This window comes from Erythrolamprus reginae, chromosome 7 (assembly GCF_031021105.1).
Source record: "Erythrolamprus reginae isolate rEryReg1 chromosome 7, rEryReg1.hap1, whole genome shotgun sequence".
Classification (NCBI taxonomy): domain Eukaryota; kingdom Metazoa; phylum Chordata; class Lepidosauria; order Squamata; family Dipsadidae; genus Erythrolamprus; species Erythrolamprus reginae.
The window spans coordinates 53,772,525-53,794,122 of NC_091956.1; the positions used below are offsets into that span (position 1 = coordinate 53,772,525).

At 38.0% G+C, this 21,598-nt stretch overlaps 1 protein-coding gene across 1 annotated transcript in view; it reads left to right on the top strand.

The window, feature by feature from the left end:
• Window positions 1-19,310, top strand: part of CYP4V2 (cytochrome P450 family 4 subfamily V member 2) — a 32,233-nt gene extending 12,923 nt beyond the window's left edge. The window contains exons 4-11 of the mRNA XM_070757597.1: window positions 1,865-2,055; window positions 3,150-3,219; window positions 3,624-3,750; window positions 6,265-6,456; window positions 8,553-8,655; window positions 16,028-16,162; window positions 17,006-17,185; window positions 18,623-19,310. Coding sequence (XP_070613698.1) covers window positions 1,865-2,055; window positions 3,150-3,219; window positions 3,624-3,750; window positions 6,265-6,456; window positions 8,553-8,655; window positions 16,028-16,162; window positions 17,006-17,185; window positions 18,623-18,795 — 1,171 coding nt within the window. The 3' untranslated portion in view covers window positions 18,796-19,310. The remainder of the gene's footprint in view (window positions 1-1,864; window positions 2,056-3,149; window positions 3,220-3,623; window positions 3,751-6,264; window positions 6,457-8,552; window positions 8,656-16,027; window positions 16,163-17,005; window positions 17,186-18,622) is intronic.
• The last annotated feature ends 2,288 nt before the right edge of the window (window positions 19,311-21,598 follow it).

Here is a 21,598-nt window from a genome sequence, read left to right on the forward strand (position 1 = left end):
GTGTCAGACACCTGTAGTGATCTGAGCAATCTGCAAGAGAAAACAGGCTCCCAAGATCTGTTTCAAGCTGGGACGGCATCCTGCAACCCTCTGCTAGTGAAAACAGAACTTGGAAAGGCGTTCTGCCCCAGCTACAGACCACAAAGAACACAGCACACACAGAGTCTGTACAAACCTTAGCTTACTAATTAAGGATTAATAATGAGATTTCTTAGTAATTGTCAAACACAAATACAGTTTAAAGCAGTCTTTTCTGAACACCAGCTGTTAATTCAACTTCATTTACAGCCAGCACAAGTCCACGAAATAATAACTCAATTCTGAGTAAACAGACTTGTAGATAACAGTGATCTTATGATGGTTGGCAAAATGCCCAGAAGCAATTTTCAGGAAAAACAGCAAGAGAGAGAACAAGAATCAATTAGATATTTCTGGAATCAAGACACGAAGGATTATGAATGAACATTGTTTCCATTGCTTCCTTTTTAGTCATCCCTTAATTAGGCTACGGGAGTGACCAATTAGCCCCAAATCTTACTCTAAAGAGACCTCCTCCTGAGGAACCATTCCTGCGTTTTGGCACCGCTGTGTGCCCATTCATTGAGAATAGGCTTCTCCTCTTCTTCTTTGTCATGGATGGGAGCTTCTGAAGCTTCTGAAGGCACTAGCTGAATCTCTGCCTCTGGCACAGAATCCTCTCGGGTCTCCTCACTGTCAGACTCAGGAGGCTGCACAGACCACTGGCGCACTGTCACATCAGCCTCTGCACTGTGGGAATCAGCTACCAGTTGCATGGGCTGCTGGCAGGCCACATTAGAAGGCTCTGTTTTTGCTGGCAGAGGCCCTGCAGGCCAGTCCTTAGATGTTTCCAGGGCAGCCATGTGGGCCAGATTTAAGCACCCTGTGGGCTGGAGGTGGCTCATGGACCTCGAGTTTGACACCACTGCACTAGCAAAAGGAGGAGAAGAGGCTAGTTCTGAGATTGTCATATCTGAAATTATACCTCAAGTCATCATATAAATGTATCAAAATGCACCCCCCCAACCATTGCTAGTGGAACAGTTACCTTTTGGCATGTGGTGCTATATAGATATATGGCCTTAATGTATAGGGCCAGTGGGTAGGTACCAAGTCCTTTTTACATTTACTCAATATCTGGTTCAGTTAGGTTTTATGAAAGAAATCACTATTTTGATCTGGTTTTGTTTATGAAAGACCTGAGTTTTATGAGTCTTTTTCTCTTCTGAGAGAAAGACCTCAAATTGGCAATTTAAAAATAAATAGAAAAGAGAGGGGGGGGGGTAAAGTGGCGGGGTTCATGTATTGCCCTGAGCTATGGTTTGCTGCTGATGTTATACATCACATTAAATCATTGTTATCAGAATAAAGTTGAAGATATTAAGGTTGAAGTGGAGATGAGAGCAGAATCAAGATTCACTGTATGGGTAGACTTTAACCAGAACCCAAGTGGATTTCTCTTTTAGTTGCTAATAACTACTACCTGTTGAGATTACATAGCACAGCACTGCAATTAATCTACAGTGGAAGTGAATCTTTTCTAAACTCCATGTTGAATCTTTAAAAATACAAGTATAAGTCCAGAGTTCTGAAAGCTGCTATTTTGTAAGACTTCTGAAACCAGCCTTCTTCAATCTGGAAGCCCTCCAGATGTGTAGATTTCTAGCCTATATTCCATTGCTAGGAAATCTGGCACTTAAAATTCATGCATCTGATGACATCTCAGATAAAAAGTTATCTTATTTCTTTAACTAAAGTAGCTCTCCCCCATTCTTGTCTGTCATAGCAGTGTGGAAGAAAGATTTGGTAGGGACAGCCTTATTATTTTTAATTCTTTGTATTGCAGCACTGGGAAAAAATGGCACTCCAGAAGAAAAATGTTAACTCCAACTTTCCATTTCACAATCTTAGTAGATTTCCTTGAAGTGATGAGTGAACAAGCCAATATCCTTGTTCAAAATCTTGAACAACATCTGGACAAAGATCCATTCAACTGCTGTTTATACATTGTATTATGCACTCTTGATATAATTTGTGGTAAGCTTTAATTATTGTTTAGTAATACTATATAAAAAACTAAAATAATTGAAGTCTTAAAATTCCAACCGTTTATGTTATAGAAAGAAATGTATTGTGATATATGACAACAAAATAGCAACTTTTTCTATTGACCCAAAGAGAAATACTATTCAGTATTTATTTATTTTATAAGAATCTTAATTTCAAAAACCAGGAGGAAGACTGGGGCAAGAATTCATTCTGAATGGAGCTCTGCAAAACTCAAATGCCTCAAAGAAACCAACAAAACAAACACAAATATTCTGTTTCATACTGCATTAAATTTGGAGAATTCTTTGTTTGGAAACAAATTAACTCAGCCCTCTAAGATTGTGAATATCATTAATTTAATTAACAGCTTGGTTCATACATTGTTCCAAAACCAGGTTGTTTATTTTTATTTTTATTTAATTTTTTATTGATTTTCGTAAAATAGACAAACAAACATACAAACATTAAACACAAAATGGGGATACATTTTCCCCCTTATCTTGAAAGTATAAATTCAAATACAGAAAAAGAATACATAGTTAGATATATGTTGAATATTGAAAATTTTGCTAAATTTTGAATTAAAGTTTTTCACATTTTTACTAATGTATATATAAAACCAAAATTCTTACCATATTACTTATATATAAACTGATTCTTATATATAAATTAATTCTAATATAATCCTCAAACACAATAAATTTAACTAATATTAATATAACCCAAGCAAAAATAAGTACCACATGTTTACTAAAAATAGCTTATATATCTTATTTTTTCTTATCTATCCATTTATAAACTTTGTTCCATGTTTCGTAGAACTTAGTATCTTCTTGATCATTTAGACGTCTTGTCATCATATCCATTTCAGCGCACCAAAACCAGGTTGTTTAACCATGGCTTACTGAATGAATCACAATTGCTTGAGTCCATAAACATAGTAAATCAAAATTCTAAGGATTATGAACTCATTGCTTGAACTCATAAGAGATACCAAGTCAACATTAAATACCGGTAATCTGTATTATGGGTTTGTGTACAATGTGAACCAGGTCACAATGTTCCCTTTTTTTTCTTTGTAGAAACAGCTATGGGCAAAAATATTGGTGCACAAAAGAACAAAAATTCAGATTATGTCAGAACTGTCCAAAGGTGAGTATAAAGATGATGATATATTTCAAGAGACAGTTAAAAAATAATGAAGACCAGTTAGTGAGTCCCAGAACTGACAAATTAGTTTTACACATATAGCTTTCATAACTCCTATCCCAACATTATGCAAAAATGAGACAAAATTGCTTGAGCATTTTGTAGCCTGTTGAATATCATAAGCAAGCTATACAATGACTTATTACACATTGGATGGTTACAAAACATTTAGCTAAAAACTGCACTACACATTCATATAACAAATTACTACATGCTAAGTTCTTGGTGTTCCCTGACTTTTCTCTTCTAAAGATGTCTCGTTATCAGAAATGGGTAATATCATTAATGCATATAAATCACCAGCAAACTCTGCAAAAGTATTAAAACTTTGTTGTTTGTTACTCTAGTATGAGTGATCTAATTCATCACAGACAGAAATCACCATGGCTTTGGCCCAACCTTTTATACAGTATATCTGGAGAAGGAAGGCAACATTACAAGGACCTGAAGATACTTCATAGTTTTACAGATAAAGTGAGTTCCAGAATGTCTCTTCTGGACTTATTTCTATACAGCTTTTACAGTCATGCCTCTTTTAGATTTGTATTTGACATTCATCTGAGTATTAGGCCTATGGGAGGTGACCCCATTTCATCTTGATGAGAAGACACCATGGAGTCTATATGATTCTATCTTCTCCCTGAGAAAGGCAGCAGCCTAATTTGTGTCACTTCTGGGATTTCCCTTCCTCTTCCACCAATAGCAACTCCAGCAGTTCTCTGAGGTAACTCAGAGATATCCCAAAAGCTGTGCAAAGTACAGTAATGCAGCATCTTTGCTTTTAGGTGTTGTACATAGTCCTGGTAAGTTGGAGGATGATGAAGATATTGAGGACTCTGATTCAGATAGTGTTTATGAATTAGTGGTGGTGGTGGGGGGGGGTTTACAGGGAGTAGAACAGGTGGGAGGCCAGCCACAGGATGGGGCTATGAGTTCAGGATCTAGTGAGGAAGAATGAGACGCTCGCTGGGTTAACCCTAAATTCAGAAGGGCCCAAAAACATAGAGAACAGATGTCTGGAAGAAGATATTAAGGAGAGGAATGGGTTAAATACTGTAGTGATGTATTTGACACATCAGGGGGTCAGTGGGGAAGAAGGTTGGAGTTTCAATGTTGCCGATGAGAAAAATTGATGTTTTCCTTGCCGCTCTCAAGAAAGCAAAAGTATTTTGTGTTGATTAACACTCAGGGCTGCTGTTTTTAGAGATCATGCACTTAGGAAAATAAATCTTGTTAAGTGGAGAAGGAGAAGGAATGTGAGAAATGCGGTCAAGGGAGATAATGGACCAACAGATAAGTGCGTGTATGAAATGTGTTTGAATTCCAGAAGAGCAGAGAAATAAATGGAGTTTCTTTATTCATGATATACAGTGATCCCCCGATCATTGCGAGGGTTCCGTTCCAGGACCCCTAGCAATGATCGGGTTTTCGCGAAGTAGCGCTGCGGAAGTAAAAACACCATCTGCGCATGCGCAGATGGTATTTTTACTTCCGCAGTGCTAGCGAGGAGCCAGACTCAGCTGGGAAGCGGCGCTGGGGTTTCCCCACCGCCCACGCAAACTCCTCGCTGCCGCTCGCCCGCCCTTCGCCCGCCCACCCCGCTCGCTCGCGCCGCTTCCCAGCTGAGTCCTGAAGCGAATTCTCAGCTGGGAAGCGGCCCGAGCGAACAGCGTGGGCGGGAAAAGGGCGTGCGAGCCGCAGGCGCGCGGGCAGGCAGGCTGCGGACAAGCCGTTCGCTGGGGCCGCTTCCCAGCTGAGTACTCAGCTGGGAAGCGGCCCCAGCGAACGGCGTGGGCGGGAGAAGGGCGCGCGAGCCGTGGGCGCGCGGGCAGGCAGGCTGCGGACAAGCCGTTCACTCGGGCCGCTTCCCAGCTGAGTACTCAGCTGGGAAGCGGCCCCAGCGAACGGCGTGGGCGGGAGAAGGGCGCGCGAGCCGCGGGCGCGCGGGCAGGCAGGCAGGCTGCGGACAAGCCGTTCGCTCGGGCCGCTTCCCAGCTGAGTACTCAGCTGGGAAGCAGCCCGAGCGAAGCGGCAGCAGCGAGGAGTTTGCGTGGGCGGTGGGGAAACTCCTCGCTGATGCCCGCCAAGAGGGGGAAGACCTAGGGAAGCCGCTCAGCAGCTGATCTGCCCGGCGCCATCTACGCATGCGTGCCCATAGAAAAAAAAGGGCGCGCATACGCAGATGGTGTTTTTACTTCCGGGTTGCAAAATCGCCATATAGCCATTTCGCAATGATCGGGGTCGCAATACCCGGGGGATCACTGTAATGCATTTAATAAGAGTTATTTGTAATTGCTAAATTTCTACCAGAAACCAGAACATTAGGAAACAATGAATGAGGAGTTTGGCTTGAGAGAACAGATTTGAAAGAATATCTTGTGAACCTTTACCAGTGAAACACATCAGTATTTAAAATATTTAAAAGTATTTAAAATAATCTGATTCATTGTATTTTCTTCCATTACTTATGTAAAACAGCTTTTAAAAATGTATTTCCTACTTTAGGCTTATAGTGGCTAAAGGCTTGAGAAATCATGACCAAATGGTCAAAATGTCTGTTGTTCTTTGTGGTTGTTTAAGTTTGAATCTAGAAGTTTGAATCTTCTTAGACCAATAAATTATCCCAAGCTACTTGTGACCATTTTCTAGACTTGTGTCTATTGCAAGATCTCCATTGTTACATAATCAAAATTCAGATGCTTGGCAACCGATTCATATTTATGATGGTTGTAGAGTCATGTGATCACCTTTTGCATGATCACCTTTTGTTAGTAACACTAACTTAATAGTTTCAGTGATCTATTTAACAACTGGGGCAAGCAATGTCATCAAAATGGGACAAATTCACTTAACATCTGTCTCACTTTGCAACATAAATGTTGGACTCAATTGTGGTAAGTTGAGGATCATCTGTACTTTAGCCTAGTGCTGGACATAGCATATCTTGAATTATATATAATAAATGGTATTTTCTCCCCACTCTCCAAGGTTATTGAAGAAAAGGTGTGCAAAATAAAGCAACAGGAGCAATATAAAAATGGTGCTGCCAGCAGCAATCACCTAAGAAAAAACAAAGAGAGGAAAGCTTTCCTCGATATGCTTCTGAATGCCACAGATGAAGATGGGAAGAAGTTGAGTTACACCGATATACGAGAGGAAGTGGACACATTTATGTTTGAGGTATAGAGTGATCATAACACAACTGCAAAGAGACAACTGGAAATGATATCATTTCTCTTTTGAATGCCACTGCTTTCCTCTGTAGCAGGGATCTCCTGATGCTGCACATAGCAACTTTAAGATTTGTGGACTTCAACTCCAGAGTTGAAGTCCACAAGTCTTAAAGTTGCCAAAGTTGGAGACCCTTGCTCTGTAAGACTATAAGTTATAACACCACATTTTTTTGGAGTATAAGGTGCACCAGAGTATAAGGCGCACCTTAGTTTTTGGTGAGGAAAATAGGGGGGAAATATCTGCCTACCGGGTATTTGGCTGGCTAACGTGCTTAATCTTAGCTTCAGCACATTATTTTATCCCATGGTTATGGCTGAAAAAAATCCTTATTTGGAGCGAGTAGCAATGAATAAAAGCCTGCAAAGACTTAGGGCTGGAAAAAAACTTATTTGAAGTGGCAATGAAAAAATCCTGCAAACTGGGAAAATCATTAGCACCTTGTTAGGGCTGAAAAAAAAACCTTCAGAGGGAAGTAGCAATGAAAACAAGCTTGCAAGCAGGTAATAGCTGAGAAGATAGTTAGCTCCTAGTTGAGTCTAGAAAAAGAAGCTTTGAAAAAGCTATGTTCAGAGTAAAGACACATTCAAATTTTCAGCCTTTTAGGGGGAAAAGGTGTGTCTTTTCCTGTACTCTGAAAAATATTGTACATTATTTTTTTCTTGGGCTACCGGTTGTAATATGCGAACACTCAACAATGTTTATTTTACATTCTGACATTTTGGCAAACATCCTAATGGCAGCTAATATTTTAGAGACCAAGGTTTTAAAAAATCTATATAATATTATGTGACTAAGATTAATAAGTATCAGATTATACATACACTGGAAAAATAAGGCTTTAACTAAGCTTTTAACTAGGCTTTCTATAGGTTGGAAAGAAGTTCTCCAGAAGAAAGACTTATTACATAACTCCTATTTCTATCATAGCCACCTGGTACATCCCTTATGAGTGAGAACTTTGAAGGCAATAATAAAGACCAAGAAGAAATAATTTTAAATGTGGAAACTTGACCTCTAGAGTTGTATCTGTGCCTCCCCCCCAGCCAAATTTATATTTTGTCACTCCTGAATTTCTTCCAACAGCAATTGGTAACCATTGTCAGTATACCATCTCCCCATGCCTTTTTATTTAGTTGAAAAAAACCCAAATATTAATTTCTTCCATGTCAGGAAGAAACAAACAAACAAAACTCCAAAATCTTTATTTAGAATAGACTCAGCACCATCTCTTTATGTTTTTTACCTCACTTTCAACCTCTCCAAAAATGTTAAATTTAACGACACCTTCATTTAAGATGGTTCCTTCTTTGGATGTTTTGTTATTTTCTGAAGCATGTAAGAGTTCCTGTGTTTGACAGATACATGTAAACACAGGAACTCCCACATGCTTCCAGTAGAAACATCAAAAACAAATAAATTAAAATTAAATTAAAATAAAAAATAAAACAAGATCTTGTTCAAGGCTGCACCATACATAATAGAGCTGTGTGATGCTTCACATTATATTGTAGATGGGTGTTTTGAGCATCTTGGGAAGCAAATATAAAGCTATCTGGCTTTAATGTTCAATTGTCCATTAGTGAGCAAATATATATTATACAGTTAAAATACTTAGTTCCTTTTAATCAAGTTCTCTGTCCTTTTTTTTTTTTTGGCCCCCTTTAAAGTTTGGCACTTGGCTGCTGATTAATGTTTCTTTCACCATTGCTTTTTGCATTGTAATTTCAGGTTGTCCTTCTAGCATTGCTATTTAAAAGCAAAAGTACCACTATGAATCTGGCAAGGCTAAGTATTGTAATGCCCATTGATTTCAGGGAGATAATTGTGTGTCTGATTTTGGCAGAACTGCCGCAACTGACATACAGTTATGCAGCCGTCTTTGGTGTGACCATATTGAGATGGATCAGGGTAACAACTTCCTTAGTTCCCAACCAGCATGGCTATTAGCATTTGCAGTTAGCAATTGTATCATAACTCATTGACAAGATGCCAAGTTAAGAAACATGTAATAAAGTTTTATAGATTGAAATTTCTCCTCTTAGGGTCATGATACCACCTCTGCTGCCTTGAGCTGGGCTATTTACTTACTTGCAAGTCATCCAGAAATCCAAAGAAAAGTTCACACTGAACTGGATGAAGTTTTTGGTAAACATTTCTTTCCTCTTAAGCATTTTAGTATAATTCTGGGGTAGAAAAGAATTCACATTGATTCTAGGTAAGCAGTCAGAAATATTATATCTACAGGAATAAGGAACTCTGAAAGTTGACATTTGAAAAATAATCTTGATCATTCAAAAATACTATGCCTTTTGCCCATCAAGGTGAGTCCTATTCTTTTTTCTTTAAGATGCAAATCTGTAGAAAGGTAGCCAGTTGTCTTATTAACAATAACCATAAAAACCCAAATATAGAATCATAGGCTGTATTGTTATGGTAGGTTTTTCTGCTGGTAGAAATATTATTAAGATGTTCTGATCTTTGAAGCTACAGTTCAGTCAAAACTGGTTTGGAAACTATTTTGATATATTGAATAAAATTTTATATTCCTGGCCATATCAAGAGTAGCTCCAAAGCACTGTACATAGAGCATATACTTTTGTTTGTACATGCTTTGCAGCATTATAAAGCAAAGAAAAATAGTGAAAAATACTAAGACATTTAAAAAGATGAAAAAGAAATATACTGTATCTAATTCCAGTTTACCTAACACATTTCTAGCTTTGCAGATCATTCTTGCTTCCACCACTTTTAGGTCACCTCTACATTGTCTTTTGTTCTTTAAACTCATTTAAATAATGAGGTAGAGGAACATATTTGTATGAACATGAGGAAAGAAATGTTATTTTGACAGACACTTATTCTTCATACCACATTTCCCTACCTTTAGAAATTATTTCCCATTTTCCCAAATCTTTAGTTAATGTTCTATCAAAGTACACAAATCCATCTATTTACTTTTTATTCACTTTCTAAGTCTAAGTTTCAATCATCCATTTTCTCTGTCAAACACAACCAAATATTTGCACAGATATTCATGTTCCTAACTTCTAATACATCTTCAATATTATCACATTCATTATTTATTTGTCATAAATACACTGAACAGCCAATTGAACATTACATATTATTCTCTGCTTAATGCTGAATCATTCACTAAGCATTATTTTTATTTCTGTGCATGCTTTACTCTGATAGTCTTATGATATTCAGCTGTTAGTATTTTAACTCTATAATGTATACTGCCAAAATTCTTGTCATGATTTTTAACTGGGTGAAACATCATAGGGCAACAATTGTTGGGTCAAGTACCTCAAGTAAGTTAAGTTAAAGAATGTGTCCAAAATTTGGGATTCATAAATCCTGGATAAATGAAATTTGAAGATATTATGGCAGCTTCAGTGATACTGGCTGCCACAGTCACCTGAGCTTTATTTTCAATTTAGTGTCAGTTTTTCAGTGAGTTTTTCATTTTATTCTCCAACCAACTGCAGCCACTTACCTGCCTACTGGAAAGAGGAGGGGAGAAGAGGAGAAGGAAGGAAGGAAGGAAGGAAGGAAGGAAGGAAGGAAGGAAGGAAGGAAGGAAGGAAGGAAGAATTCTGATACTCTCAGTTAGATTCCACCAGGAAATTGAGTGGGAAAGCTGGTGGGAAGTCAGAAGTTGCTTCTTTCACTGATTTTTTTTACCGACCCTTGTTTTTCTGTTTAGGTAAGGAAATATATATGAAATAATAACCCATCAGGGAATGAATTGTCTAGGATATGAACTTCAATAGATTTGTCCTCCAGCAAAATATATTTTTCTAAACAGATATTTACCAAACTATTCTCATTTGTTCTAGCACTACAGGCCTAAAACTTATGTAGTGTCATAGAATCATAGAGTTGGAAAGGACTGTCCCATATATTGCTAATTTATGAAGGAGAATATAATAGGACATCCAATCAAAATCTTTGTTGAATTCTAGGTTTGTGACATTTCCTAAGCTACTCTATCGAAAGAAGCAGATAATATTAGCCTGGCATTATTTATTTGCAACAAATCCATGCTGGTTCCTGTTAATTTTAGTTTGCTTAAGGAACAGGATATTTAATCATCTCTTCGAAGACATTGCCTAATGTATTCGTAGATGTCAAATTCTGTAATTTCCCAGTTCCTCCGAATTCTCATTTTTGAAAAAAGGAGTGGCATTTTTTTCTTCTCTGATCATTTGGACCTTCACAGTCCTCCAGGAACACTCAAAGATTAAGAGTGGATCTGTACTACTTCACTAGTTCCCTGAGAGATATTTCAACCTTACTTTGGAAAAGTCAATTTAATTAAATGAGCTAAATTTATCATCTTGTCTATCCTGAGGTGCTGTTCCTTGTTTCACCAGAGGCATAGCAATGACTAACTAGGGCTCCATTTCTCTTCCAGAAAAGACAGTTGCAAACTAATTGTAATTCTGTGTCAGAAGTTCTGTTTCTCACTTTCACCCATCACTGCTTCAACACTTTCTCCTCCTAATGGAGCTACACTCTTTTTTCCTTTCCTTTTTTTTTTTTGTTGCTGTTTATGGCACAGGTCACCAACTATCACTGGTGGTCCACGAAAAATTTTTAGTAGTCCATGGAAAAATCTTGGCTCGTGGACCAGATATGGTCAAGAACAATTAATCCAATCCAGGAAAAAGAAAGGAAAGAAAGGGGAGTAAAGGAGAGAGAAGAGGAGAAGAAAGAAGAGGAAAGGAAAGATAAGGAAAGGGGGAAGGGATGAGAGGGAAGAGACTACAGCTACAGCTCTGGAATATGGGACTGACTTTCCCAACATCGTCAGCAAACCACCGCTAAATAAGTTTCAATTATTTTATAATAATTAACACTACCTTTAATAATTTTGTTACAATTAAACAACTTTTAAGGATTTTGTTATGATTAAATAATAATAAAATGAATTATTTTATTGGTAGGGTTTAAATGGTTTTTTATTGTTTTTAATTGTTGTATGCCTCCCAGAGTCCAGAAGTAGTTGGGCGGCTTAAAAATCAAATCAATCAGTAAATGAATAAATAAGCATTTACAATTTGTTATAATTAAATAAGCATTTATAATTTTGTTATATTAAATAGGTGCATTTCATATTAATAAAATGGAAGTTCTCTGATCATTATTATACAAATGTATTTATCTTTTTTTTAAAAAAAATTAATATTAGTGGCCTGTGGGATTTAAAATTATGAATTAGGATCCGTGGGATTTAAAATTATGAATTTGGTAGTCCGTAAGATTTAAGGTCCCAAAGGTTAAAGACCCCTGGTTTAGGGTATTGCAAACACCAGCTTCTTTTGAGCTATAGCCTTTATGTCAGAATTCTAATAATTTCTAGAAACTAATTTGCATTTTCTTTACTTATATTTCTGCCCATTTCCTGGTTCAAATTTCTTCTGTCAGGTTTCCAAATAGCATCCAAAATTAAATCAGAGTCCAAGGCAAAGCATTCCTCAAAATTCCAATTTATTAATAGAGCCATGTTGGCATATCTGGGTAAATCCCGAATCTGAAGTCCTCTGGGCTTCACCACCAAATTGAAAGTTCAAGTTCTTGCTCCCACACCCACAAATCCATCACGTTGTCCAATTTTTTATTGCCATGCTGGCAGAGTCTCCCATTTCCTTCTGTGCAGGGGGAGAGGTGCAGAGACAAACAATGACCTTGGCTTTCTAGAAAGAATTTTCAAGCTCCGAGTCTCTGGAGAGGGGCGGCATACAAATCTAATAATTAAATTAAATTAAATTAAATTAAATTAAATTAAATTAAATTAAATTAAATTAAATTAAATTAAATTTGTTATGGCTAATACTAATAACCTCATACAATCCTCCCTCTCATAAAATGTGGCAGGTCTAAGCTTCTCCCCAAAATTGCTTCGGCCTGACATCTTCAGTATTTTATACAACTCCACATATTGGTTTCTTTATACTTCTCCCATTTAAATTCCTTATGGGAGTTGTTTGGAATTGTGCTCATTGAGTAAAATTTTCCATCTTTCCACTTTTTATCTTCTTTTATTTTAAGGCACTTTCCCTGAAACCTATTATTTATATTGTTTTTGATATGTTGTGAGTCGCCCCAGTTCCTTGGAGAGGGCGGCATACAAATCCAATTAATAAATAATAAATAATAAATTTAACTATCACCAATCCCTAGGACAGTGATGGAGAACATTTTTGGTTCACATGCCAAAAGGGTGTGGGTGTGTGTGCTAACATGTGTGCACGTGTCCACACCTCTTCCCTTCCCCCCCTGCACACCCGCCCCCCTGCGCTGCCTACCGCACACATGCACAGGCCTTTCTGAAGCCTGGTAGGCTGTGGTGGGTTCCTACTGGTGTGGTCCAGACATTTATTTTATTTATTTATTTTGTCCAATACACAATTAGAGTTTTAGTGGATATATATATATGTCACATGTTTTTTTTGCTGAATTTGAAAATTAAGGGAGACTAGGATAGATCTATTTCGGCCTTATTTTGGCCTCATCAGCTAGCCATACCCACTGGGACTTGAACCTGCAATCTTTGCCTTGTAAGGCAGAGAATTATCCTTTAGGCTACAGTATCCAATCCCTTCAGCTCTGCACCAGGGAAGGATTACATATTTTTGTGTCGAATCACCCTGGTGTATTGAAGGAACATCACTGCTCCTTATTTGCCTCTCGGCCCAACCCAGGGCCATTTCCAAGGCAGTTAATTTTATTGATAGCCGACAATTCTATCTGTATGTGTCACATGTTTTTTTGCTGAATTTGAAAATTAAGGGAGACTAGGATAGATCTATTTTGGCATTATTTTGGCCTCATCAGCTAGCCATATCCACTGGGACTTGAACCTGCAACCTTTGCCTTGTAAGGCAGAGAATTGTATATATATACACACACATAGTAAAATACATGTTGAAGGTTATAGAGGAGATACTCATAGTAAAATATATCTATGAAAGAATAGAAAAGAAGATATAGTAATTGAAGAAAGGTATAGGAGATATAGGAGAGCAATAGAACAGGGGATGGAAGGCACTCTAGTGCACTTGTACTCGCCCCTTATTGACCTCTTAGAAATCTGGATAGGTCATCCATAGATAATCTAAGGGTAAAGTGTTGGGGATTTGGGGATGACACTGGAGTCCGGTAATGAGTTCCACGCTTCAACAACTCGGTTACTGAAGTCATATTTTTTACAGTCAAGTTTGGAGCGGTTAATATTAAGTTTAAATCTGTTGTGTGCTCTTGTGTTGCTGTGGTTGAAGCTGAAGTAGTCACCGACAGGCAGGACATTGCAGCATATGATCTTGTGGGCAATACTTAAAACTTGTTTAAGGCGTCCTCACCAGTATGAACCCACTGATTTTTAGCAATTTTTTTTACAGCGTCTCTATGTGGAAGAAGCCTTCCCGCCTGCCCTTGTCTTAATGCTGATCTTTATTCTTTGTCTGAAGCACGGCTTCTACACAAAGACGCTGGGGGAAAAATAGCGGAAAATCAGTGGGTTCATACCAGTGCAGCTCTCTGGACCACACCAATATGAACCCATCACTGCTGGTAGGTGAAAAAAATGCCCAAATGGGCAAACCAGAAATGCATTTTCCCAAACTTCTGGTTTGTCTGTTGGGGGATTATTTTGTTTCCGGGGCTTCAGGGAAGCTTTCCTGAAGCATCTGGAGGACAAAATTGCCTTTCCAAAGCCCGAAAATTAGCTGGCCAGCACGTAGATGCATGCTGGAGCTGGCACAGGACAAAATCTCACATACCCTCCCATATGGCTCTGCATGCCACTTGTGGCATGCGTGCTATAGGTTGCCCATCATACAGCCCCAGGGTGTAGCATGATTCTGTCACCAGCCTATGATTTCCTATTTTAATAGTCGCCCACAACACTTCTAGAGGGCATCAATTTATACCAAAATGATAGATTTTACCCCCCCTTTCATTCATAATTATGGCTATATCTTTTCTTTTTCACATATATTCACTAATTCTACTTCACAAGACAGACACCCATTGGTTAGAACTATGTCATATTTCCCTCTTCTTTTAGCTTCACAAATACACTTCTTTATTTGTCTTTCTTTCATTTCATCTTCTTTATCTTTTCCTTTTCTCAGATTCCAAGCTTCCATCTTCTTCATTAGATTGATCCATAGGCTTCGATATAAAATTACAAATAACACAGGTGGAAGGGGCCTTGGAAGTCTTCTAGTCCAAGCAATACAATTCTGGGAAAAATGGCTGTCCAATCTCTTGAAAACCTCCAGTGATGAAGCACTCACAATGTCTGAGAGGAAAGTCATTCCAGATATTAATTGTTCTCACTGACAGGAAATTTCTTCTTAATTCTGGGTTGAATATCTCTTTGATGACCTTCCATTCATTAATTCTTGTCCTGCCCTCAGGTGCTTTGGAGAATAAATTGACTTCTCTTCTCTGTGACGAACCCTCAAATATTTCTAGATTGACCTCTTCATTAGGCTAGACATGTCCAGTTCCTAGTCCTTTTTCTGGTTAAACAAGATGTTCATTTATCACTTTTAATATAGATAGAGGCTATATCTAAACTAGATTACTGTTGTGGTTAGCTCTGGCCCAGCTCCTGCCCCAAGGAATGTGCAGGTGGATGTGGGGGAGACAACCACATGCCACAGGCCTGTTTTGCTCCCGATGGAATCTGCCGATGAAGCCTCCTCTGACCAAGGGAGCATGAGTGATAGGGAAGAGGGGAGTTTGGCAGACAGCCCAGGAGGAGATCAATCATCTGTATCATCCCTGGATTCTGAACAAGAATTAATGACACATCCATGCATGCGTAGAGTGATGAATAGGAGACAACAACTGAAGGATTATTACAAGAGAAAATGAAGCCACCTGTGGTTGGGTGGGGCTCCAGTAATTAGGGCTGCTCCTATAAATAGCAGCATGTGGGTTTGGCCATTGTGAAAGAGTATCTGATCACAGTTCTTCAGGAATCATGTCTTGCTGTTTTCTGGACTTTGTTGATTTTTCACGCCTTTGAAACCAAAGCAGAGCAACGTGTGTGTGTGTGTGTGTGTGTCTCACTTCCTTGGAAGAAGAAGGGGTGTGAAGTTTCTTTACAGCTGCTAGCTAAGTACTTAATGACTGCTTAAGGGAAATTGTACAGACTATTCGGTTGTTTTGGGATGAGTGCTCTTTGCAATACAAAAAGAGTGCTTAGTTTATTTTGAATTTTGTGATAAAGAACATTGTTTTGAATTTTCAAACGTGTGTGTGTCTGCAATTTGTACCCTTGAATTTTCGGGAGGCTCCTACCAGAGAGCCCGGCAGAACAGATTACCAGTCTTGTGCCATACATAGTACATAGATAAGGACATTGCCAGTCAGTTCTAACACATTTTGCCAACTGAAGCTGCTCTACCACAAGCATGCAAATGTTTTTGTATCTGAATTAATAACTCTTCTGTAGTGATTAACTTATTGAGAAAACATATTTTTGTTCTTTTATCAGGTGATGCTGACCATCATACCACAATGGACGATTTGAAAAAACTGCAGTATCTGGAGTGTGTCATTAAAGAATCACTTCGTCTTTTCCCTTCTGTTCCACTTTTTGCCCGTACTCTGAATGAAGAATGCTATATCAGTAGGTAGTCCAAACAAGTTGTAAGGAGAAATTTTGTGCTATTGGACTTTATCAACTTTAAGAGCTGTGGTGGTGCAGTGGTTAGAATGCAGTATTTCATAGAAACATAGAAGTCTGACAGCAGAAAAAGACCTCATGGTCCATCTAGTCTGCCTTTATACTATTTTCTGTATTTTATCTTAGGATGCATATATATGTTTATCCCAGGCATGTTTAAATTCAGTTACTGTGGATTTACCAACCACGTCTGCTGGAAGTTTGTTCCAAGGATCTACTACTCTTCCAGTAAAATAATATTTTCTCATGTTGCTTTTGATCTTTTCCCCAACTAACTTCAGATTGTGTCCCCTTGTTCTTGTGTTCACTTTCCTATTAAAAACACTTCCCTCCTGGACCTTATTTAACCCTTTAACATATTTAAATGTTTCGATCATGTCCCCCCTTTTCCTTCTGTCCTCCAGACTATACAGATTGAGTTCATTAAGTCTTTCCTGATATGTTTTATGCTTAAGACCTTCCACCATTCTTGTAGCCCGTCTTTGGACCCGTTCAATTTTGTCAATATCGTTTTGTAGGTGAGGACTCCAGAACTGAACACAGTATTCCAAATGTCAGGCTAATTCTGTTGATTGTCAGCATTTTAATAGTTCTATTCTCACTAGGCTCAAGGTTGACTCAGCCTTCCATCCTTCCACGGTTAGTAAAATGAGGATCCAGGTTGTTGGGTACAATATGCTGACTCTGTAAACCACTTAGAGAGGGCGAAAAAGCACTATGAAGTGGTATTTTGGTTTAAGTGCTATTGCTATCTTGGGATGACAAACATTTGTTCTTCTTTGGCAGGAGGACATAAGATACCAAAAGGGACTGATGTCTTAATTCTGCCATATGCATTGCATAGAGACCCTGACAATTTCCCAGAACCAGAGGAATTCAGACCAGAACGTTTTTTTCCGGAGAATTCTGCTGGACGACACCCATATTCTTATATCCCTTTTTCTGCTGGGCCTAGGAATTGTATTGGTATGTATATAGAATAAAATATAGAATATCCCTTGTATTGATATGTCTTGTGTTGATGACATTTTTTCCAAAAGAGGTACTAATTAGAACATAGAATAATAGGGTTAGAAGAGAGCTTGGAGATCCTCTAGTCCAGGGGTAGGCAAAGGTGGCTCTTCTAGGACATGTAGACTTCAACTCCCAGAATTCCCGAGGTAGCGTGATTGGTTCAGGAATTCTGGGAGCTGAAGTCCACAAGTCATAGAAGAGCCAACTTTGCCTACCCCTGCTCTAGTCCAACACTTTCTCAACTAGGAGTCTCTATATAATTCTAGACAAATACCTGTCCCATCTCTTCTTGAAAATATTACAGCACCCACAACATCAAAGTTTTTAATTGTTCTTACTGATTAATTATTCTTACTGTCAAGAAATTTCTCCTAGGTTGGATCTCTCCTTAATAATTCCCATTATTAAGTAGTTTTTGTCCTGCCCTCAGTTGTTTTGGAGAATATATCCACCCCCTCAGGATGATCAAGGTTAAAGCATCGTGTTAGAAAACAGGTGACTGAATTCTATTCCTGTCTTAGGCATGAAAGCAGGGTTGGGCTAGTCATTCTCTTGGCTCAACTTCCTTCCCAAGGAAAAATAGGGGAGCAAGGATAATTAAATATGTTTGCTGACTTATTTATAAAATGTATAAAAATAACAAAGGTAAATAAATAATTATAAGGCTCTGGAAACCCACTGGTATAGACAATAATTTTAAAAGCTAATATTTAGCTTCTAAAACAGAAGTTTAAGACAAGAAATGAAAACACTACAAATATCTAAAAAGCTGATATGTTTGAGAATTGGCAGATTTGTTTTCTTTAGAAGTTGAAGGCAGGTTAAATAGCAATCAAGGTATTGTCCACATGGTCGAAGTTGCTAAGTACTGGAGTATTTGCTTAGAACAGTGTGGGATATCCTTGAATTGGAGGTTTTTAAATGAGTATTAGTGGTCATGTATAAGCCATTCTTTCGGGGAATCCTGCACTGAATACAAAAAAATGGATAGTTTAACCCCAAAGATTTACAGACTCAGTAAAATAATGGAATATCAATCAAGTCCCACAGTGAAGAAATTGGTATATGAAGAGAATATTAGAAGGATATAAAATTTATTTGCAATGTACAGTCCACTTCCTATTATGCTGCTTTACCCAATGGGATGGCTTTGATTTGATATCTGTCTAATGATGCTAGCTGCTTAATAAGGCTAGAATACACTTCCTAAATATCACCCAATGATGTTTTGGCTGAGCCACTATCGAAGTTTCATGTGTTTGCAGTTTTAGTAAATGAATCTGAGATCTTGACTATTGTTGAGTTACATTAAATAATTATTCTCACTAAAGAATAAATATTTAGTATCACAGTTCAGTTAATGCCTTTACTTTTGAAACTCATATGTAGGTCAACGCTTTGCCCTGCTAGAAGAAAAGACCATTTTAGCAACCATATTGCGACATTTTTGGATTGAAACTGAGCAGAAACGTGAGGAAGTTGGCATGTCTGCCGAACTGATTCTTCGTCCAACCAAAGGGATCTGGATTCAGCTAAAAAAGAGACCACCTCCTAGCTCTTAGTATAAGAAACTACAGGAGTAGTACATTTGATCATTTCATCAATAAAAATCATGCATTTTGATGAATGGACAATAAAGATGACCGAGTAACTTGCTTTTAGAAAACAATTACAATCAAAGAGTTTGTGATCATGGACCAATGCTCAAATAATTAACTATACCATAAGAAAATAAAACACATCAATCCATCCGTATGTACATAGGGCTATATAACATTATACGTGTAGTAATATAACAATTGTCAAGGATGATATGTTGAACCTGCTACTGTTATTTTAGATGATTGGTTCTACTCATAAAGTTTCTCAATAAAGATTCATGATGAAACTTGAGTCCTGAAAAAAGCAAAGAATAGGAATAAATGGGAAATTTCATTGGGCTGAAATAAGAAATGGAGTTTGTCAGGGATTTCTCGTGCAATCAATGTTTTTTAATCTGTTAATAAAAAAAATCTTGATTTACAGATAACAGTTAGTCATCTACAAACTATCAATAAAGAATAATACTATTGATCAAGTACTGTTAATCAAATAATATATATTTTTGTATGTATGTACACAGACTCACACACTAATATATGTAGTAAATCTACAGCATATATGTAGTAGATCTATCAATATTAATAGTATATGTATAATACTATTATTCAAAATCAGTTCTGGAAAAATCCTGAAGTCTTGAAACTCATTGCTTTAGTGCAAAAGTGCAGTAGATTCAGTATCCAGTAAAGGTTTTAAATCCATACTGAAAAGTTGGCTTTCCAAGTTTCAATTTCCAAATAAGGATGAATACAATAATGTAGTGCATGCTGGTGGTCAGTAACTACAGTCTAAGTCAGTGATTTTCAAACTTTTTTGAGCCGCGGCACATTTTTTACATTTACAAAATCATGGGGCACATTGAGGGGGGGGGGGGGCACGGCTAAAAAAATATTGGACAAAAAATTCTTTCTCTTCCTCCCTTTCGCTCTATTTCTCTCTCCCTCTTTCTCTCCCTTCCTCTTTTTTTCCTCTCTCCGTCCCTCTTTCTTTCTATCTTCCTTTTTTCCTCTTTTTTGCTCTCTTTCTCTCTCCCTCCCTACCTCCCTCTATGTCTTTCTCTCTCCCACCTTCCCTCCCTCTCTTTCTTTCTCTCTCTTGCTTTCTTTCTCTCTCTCTCTCTTGCTCTCTTGCTTTCTTCCTCTCTTGTTCTCTTGCTCTTTCTTTCTTTCTCTCTCTTGCTTTCTTTTTCTCTCTTTCTTGCTTGCTTTCTCTCTCTTGCTTTCTTTCTCTCTTGCTTGCTTTCTCTTTCTCTCTCTTTCTTTCTTTCTCTCTTGTTTTCTTTCTCTGAGCTTCGCGGCACACCTGACCTTGCCTCGCGGCACACTAGTGTGCCATGGCACACTGGTTGAAAAACACTGGTCTAAGTATAACTTGGTTAAAAAAACTTTAATTTTGTGTGCTGATTGGGTCTGAGCTGTCTGGAACTTGAGAGAAAAATATTTTGGATCATAGTCAATGAACGTATTCTGCAAGTATATTTTAAAAAAGGAAATTCCATTTATTAGGAAGGGAGATTGAAAATAAAATAGCCAATGTTGCAATATAAGCCTACAAATGTATATGTCTGTAACTTGAATACTATGTACACATCTAACTGCTACATTTGAAACATATTATAGCAGGGGTCCTCAAACTTAGCATCTTTAAGACTTGTAGATTTCAACTCCCAGGTTTCTACCAGGAGTTGAAGTCCACAAGTCTTAAAGCTGCCAAGTTTGAAGATCTCTGTTAGAGCTAGAAAAGTAAGGAAAAGGGTAACCTAGATCAAAGGTTTCCAATCCCTGACTCACTCCTGGGCCATGAACCATTTGGAACTGGGCCACAGAAGTCAAGTGAGAGTGCATGTCTATATTCCCACTTGTGCGAGCAGAGGACAAGTGCATACACGCTTGCATGGAACTATCCCCTCTTCCCATCTAGCTCTCTTACAAAACCAGAAAGATTGGGAGAACTGACCAGGATGGGAATCTCAAATACCTGTCTCTGAAGAAAAGGTGAGAAACCTGGCGTGCAAAAATGGCAACTGAAGGACCTATATTTTAAAAATCAGGAAAACATTTTTCTTCTTCTGTCAAAACACAAGGATCAAAAGTAATTTAATGAAACTGATAGGGGAGTTAGAAGGAAAACCCTTGTTTGCACAAGAAGTAATATATGTAGATTTCATTACTGCAATAGCAACATCACTTAGACTTATATATAAGTCCACAGTTCTTTATAGCAGTGGCCCCCAACCTTTTGGGCATCAGACTGATTCCATGGAGGAAGGTTTTTTACGTGGACTGGGTAGTTTTACATGCTGCTTACATCCTGTGGATTGGGATTCACTTATTTGTACAGCCTGGTTGATGGCATGCCACGGACAAGTGCCGATCCATGGATTGGGAGTTGGAGACCCCTGCTTTACAGCATTCTTGAGCAGTTTACAAAATGAGCATATAGTCTCCAACTTTATACTTTTATTATGTTAAACATACTACAGTACTATATTTGTATGACAAATAAATAAATCTGGATCCTCATTTTAGTGATCTGGAAGGATGGAAGGCTGAGTCAACCTTCATTTGCTCCAGATTGAATTCCAGACTTTGGACACAGTCAGCCTGCAACATTGCCTTCTAATCACTGTGCTATCAGTCATAAATCATGATCACTAATCTGGATGGCGTTAAAGGAATTTATTGTATGATATTGGAAGATAGATCTATCCAAGACAATATTGAAGCCCCATATTTTCTCTTGATTGTGGGACAGCATGCTCAC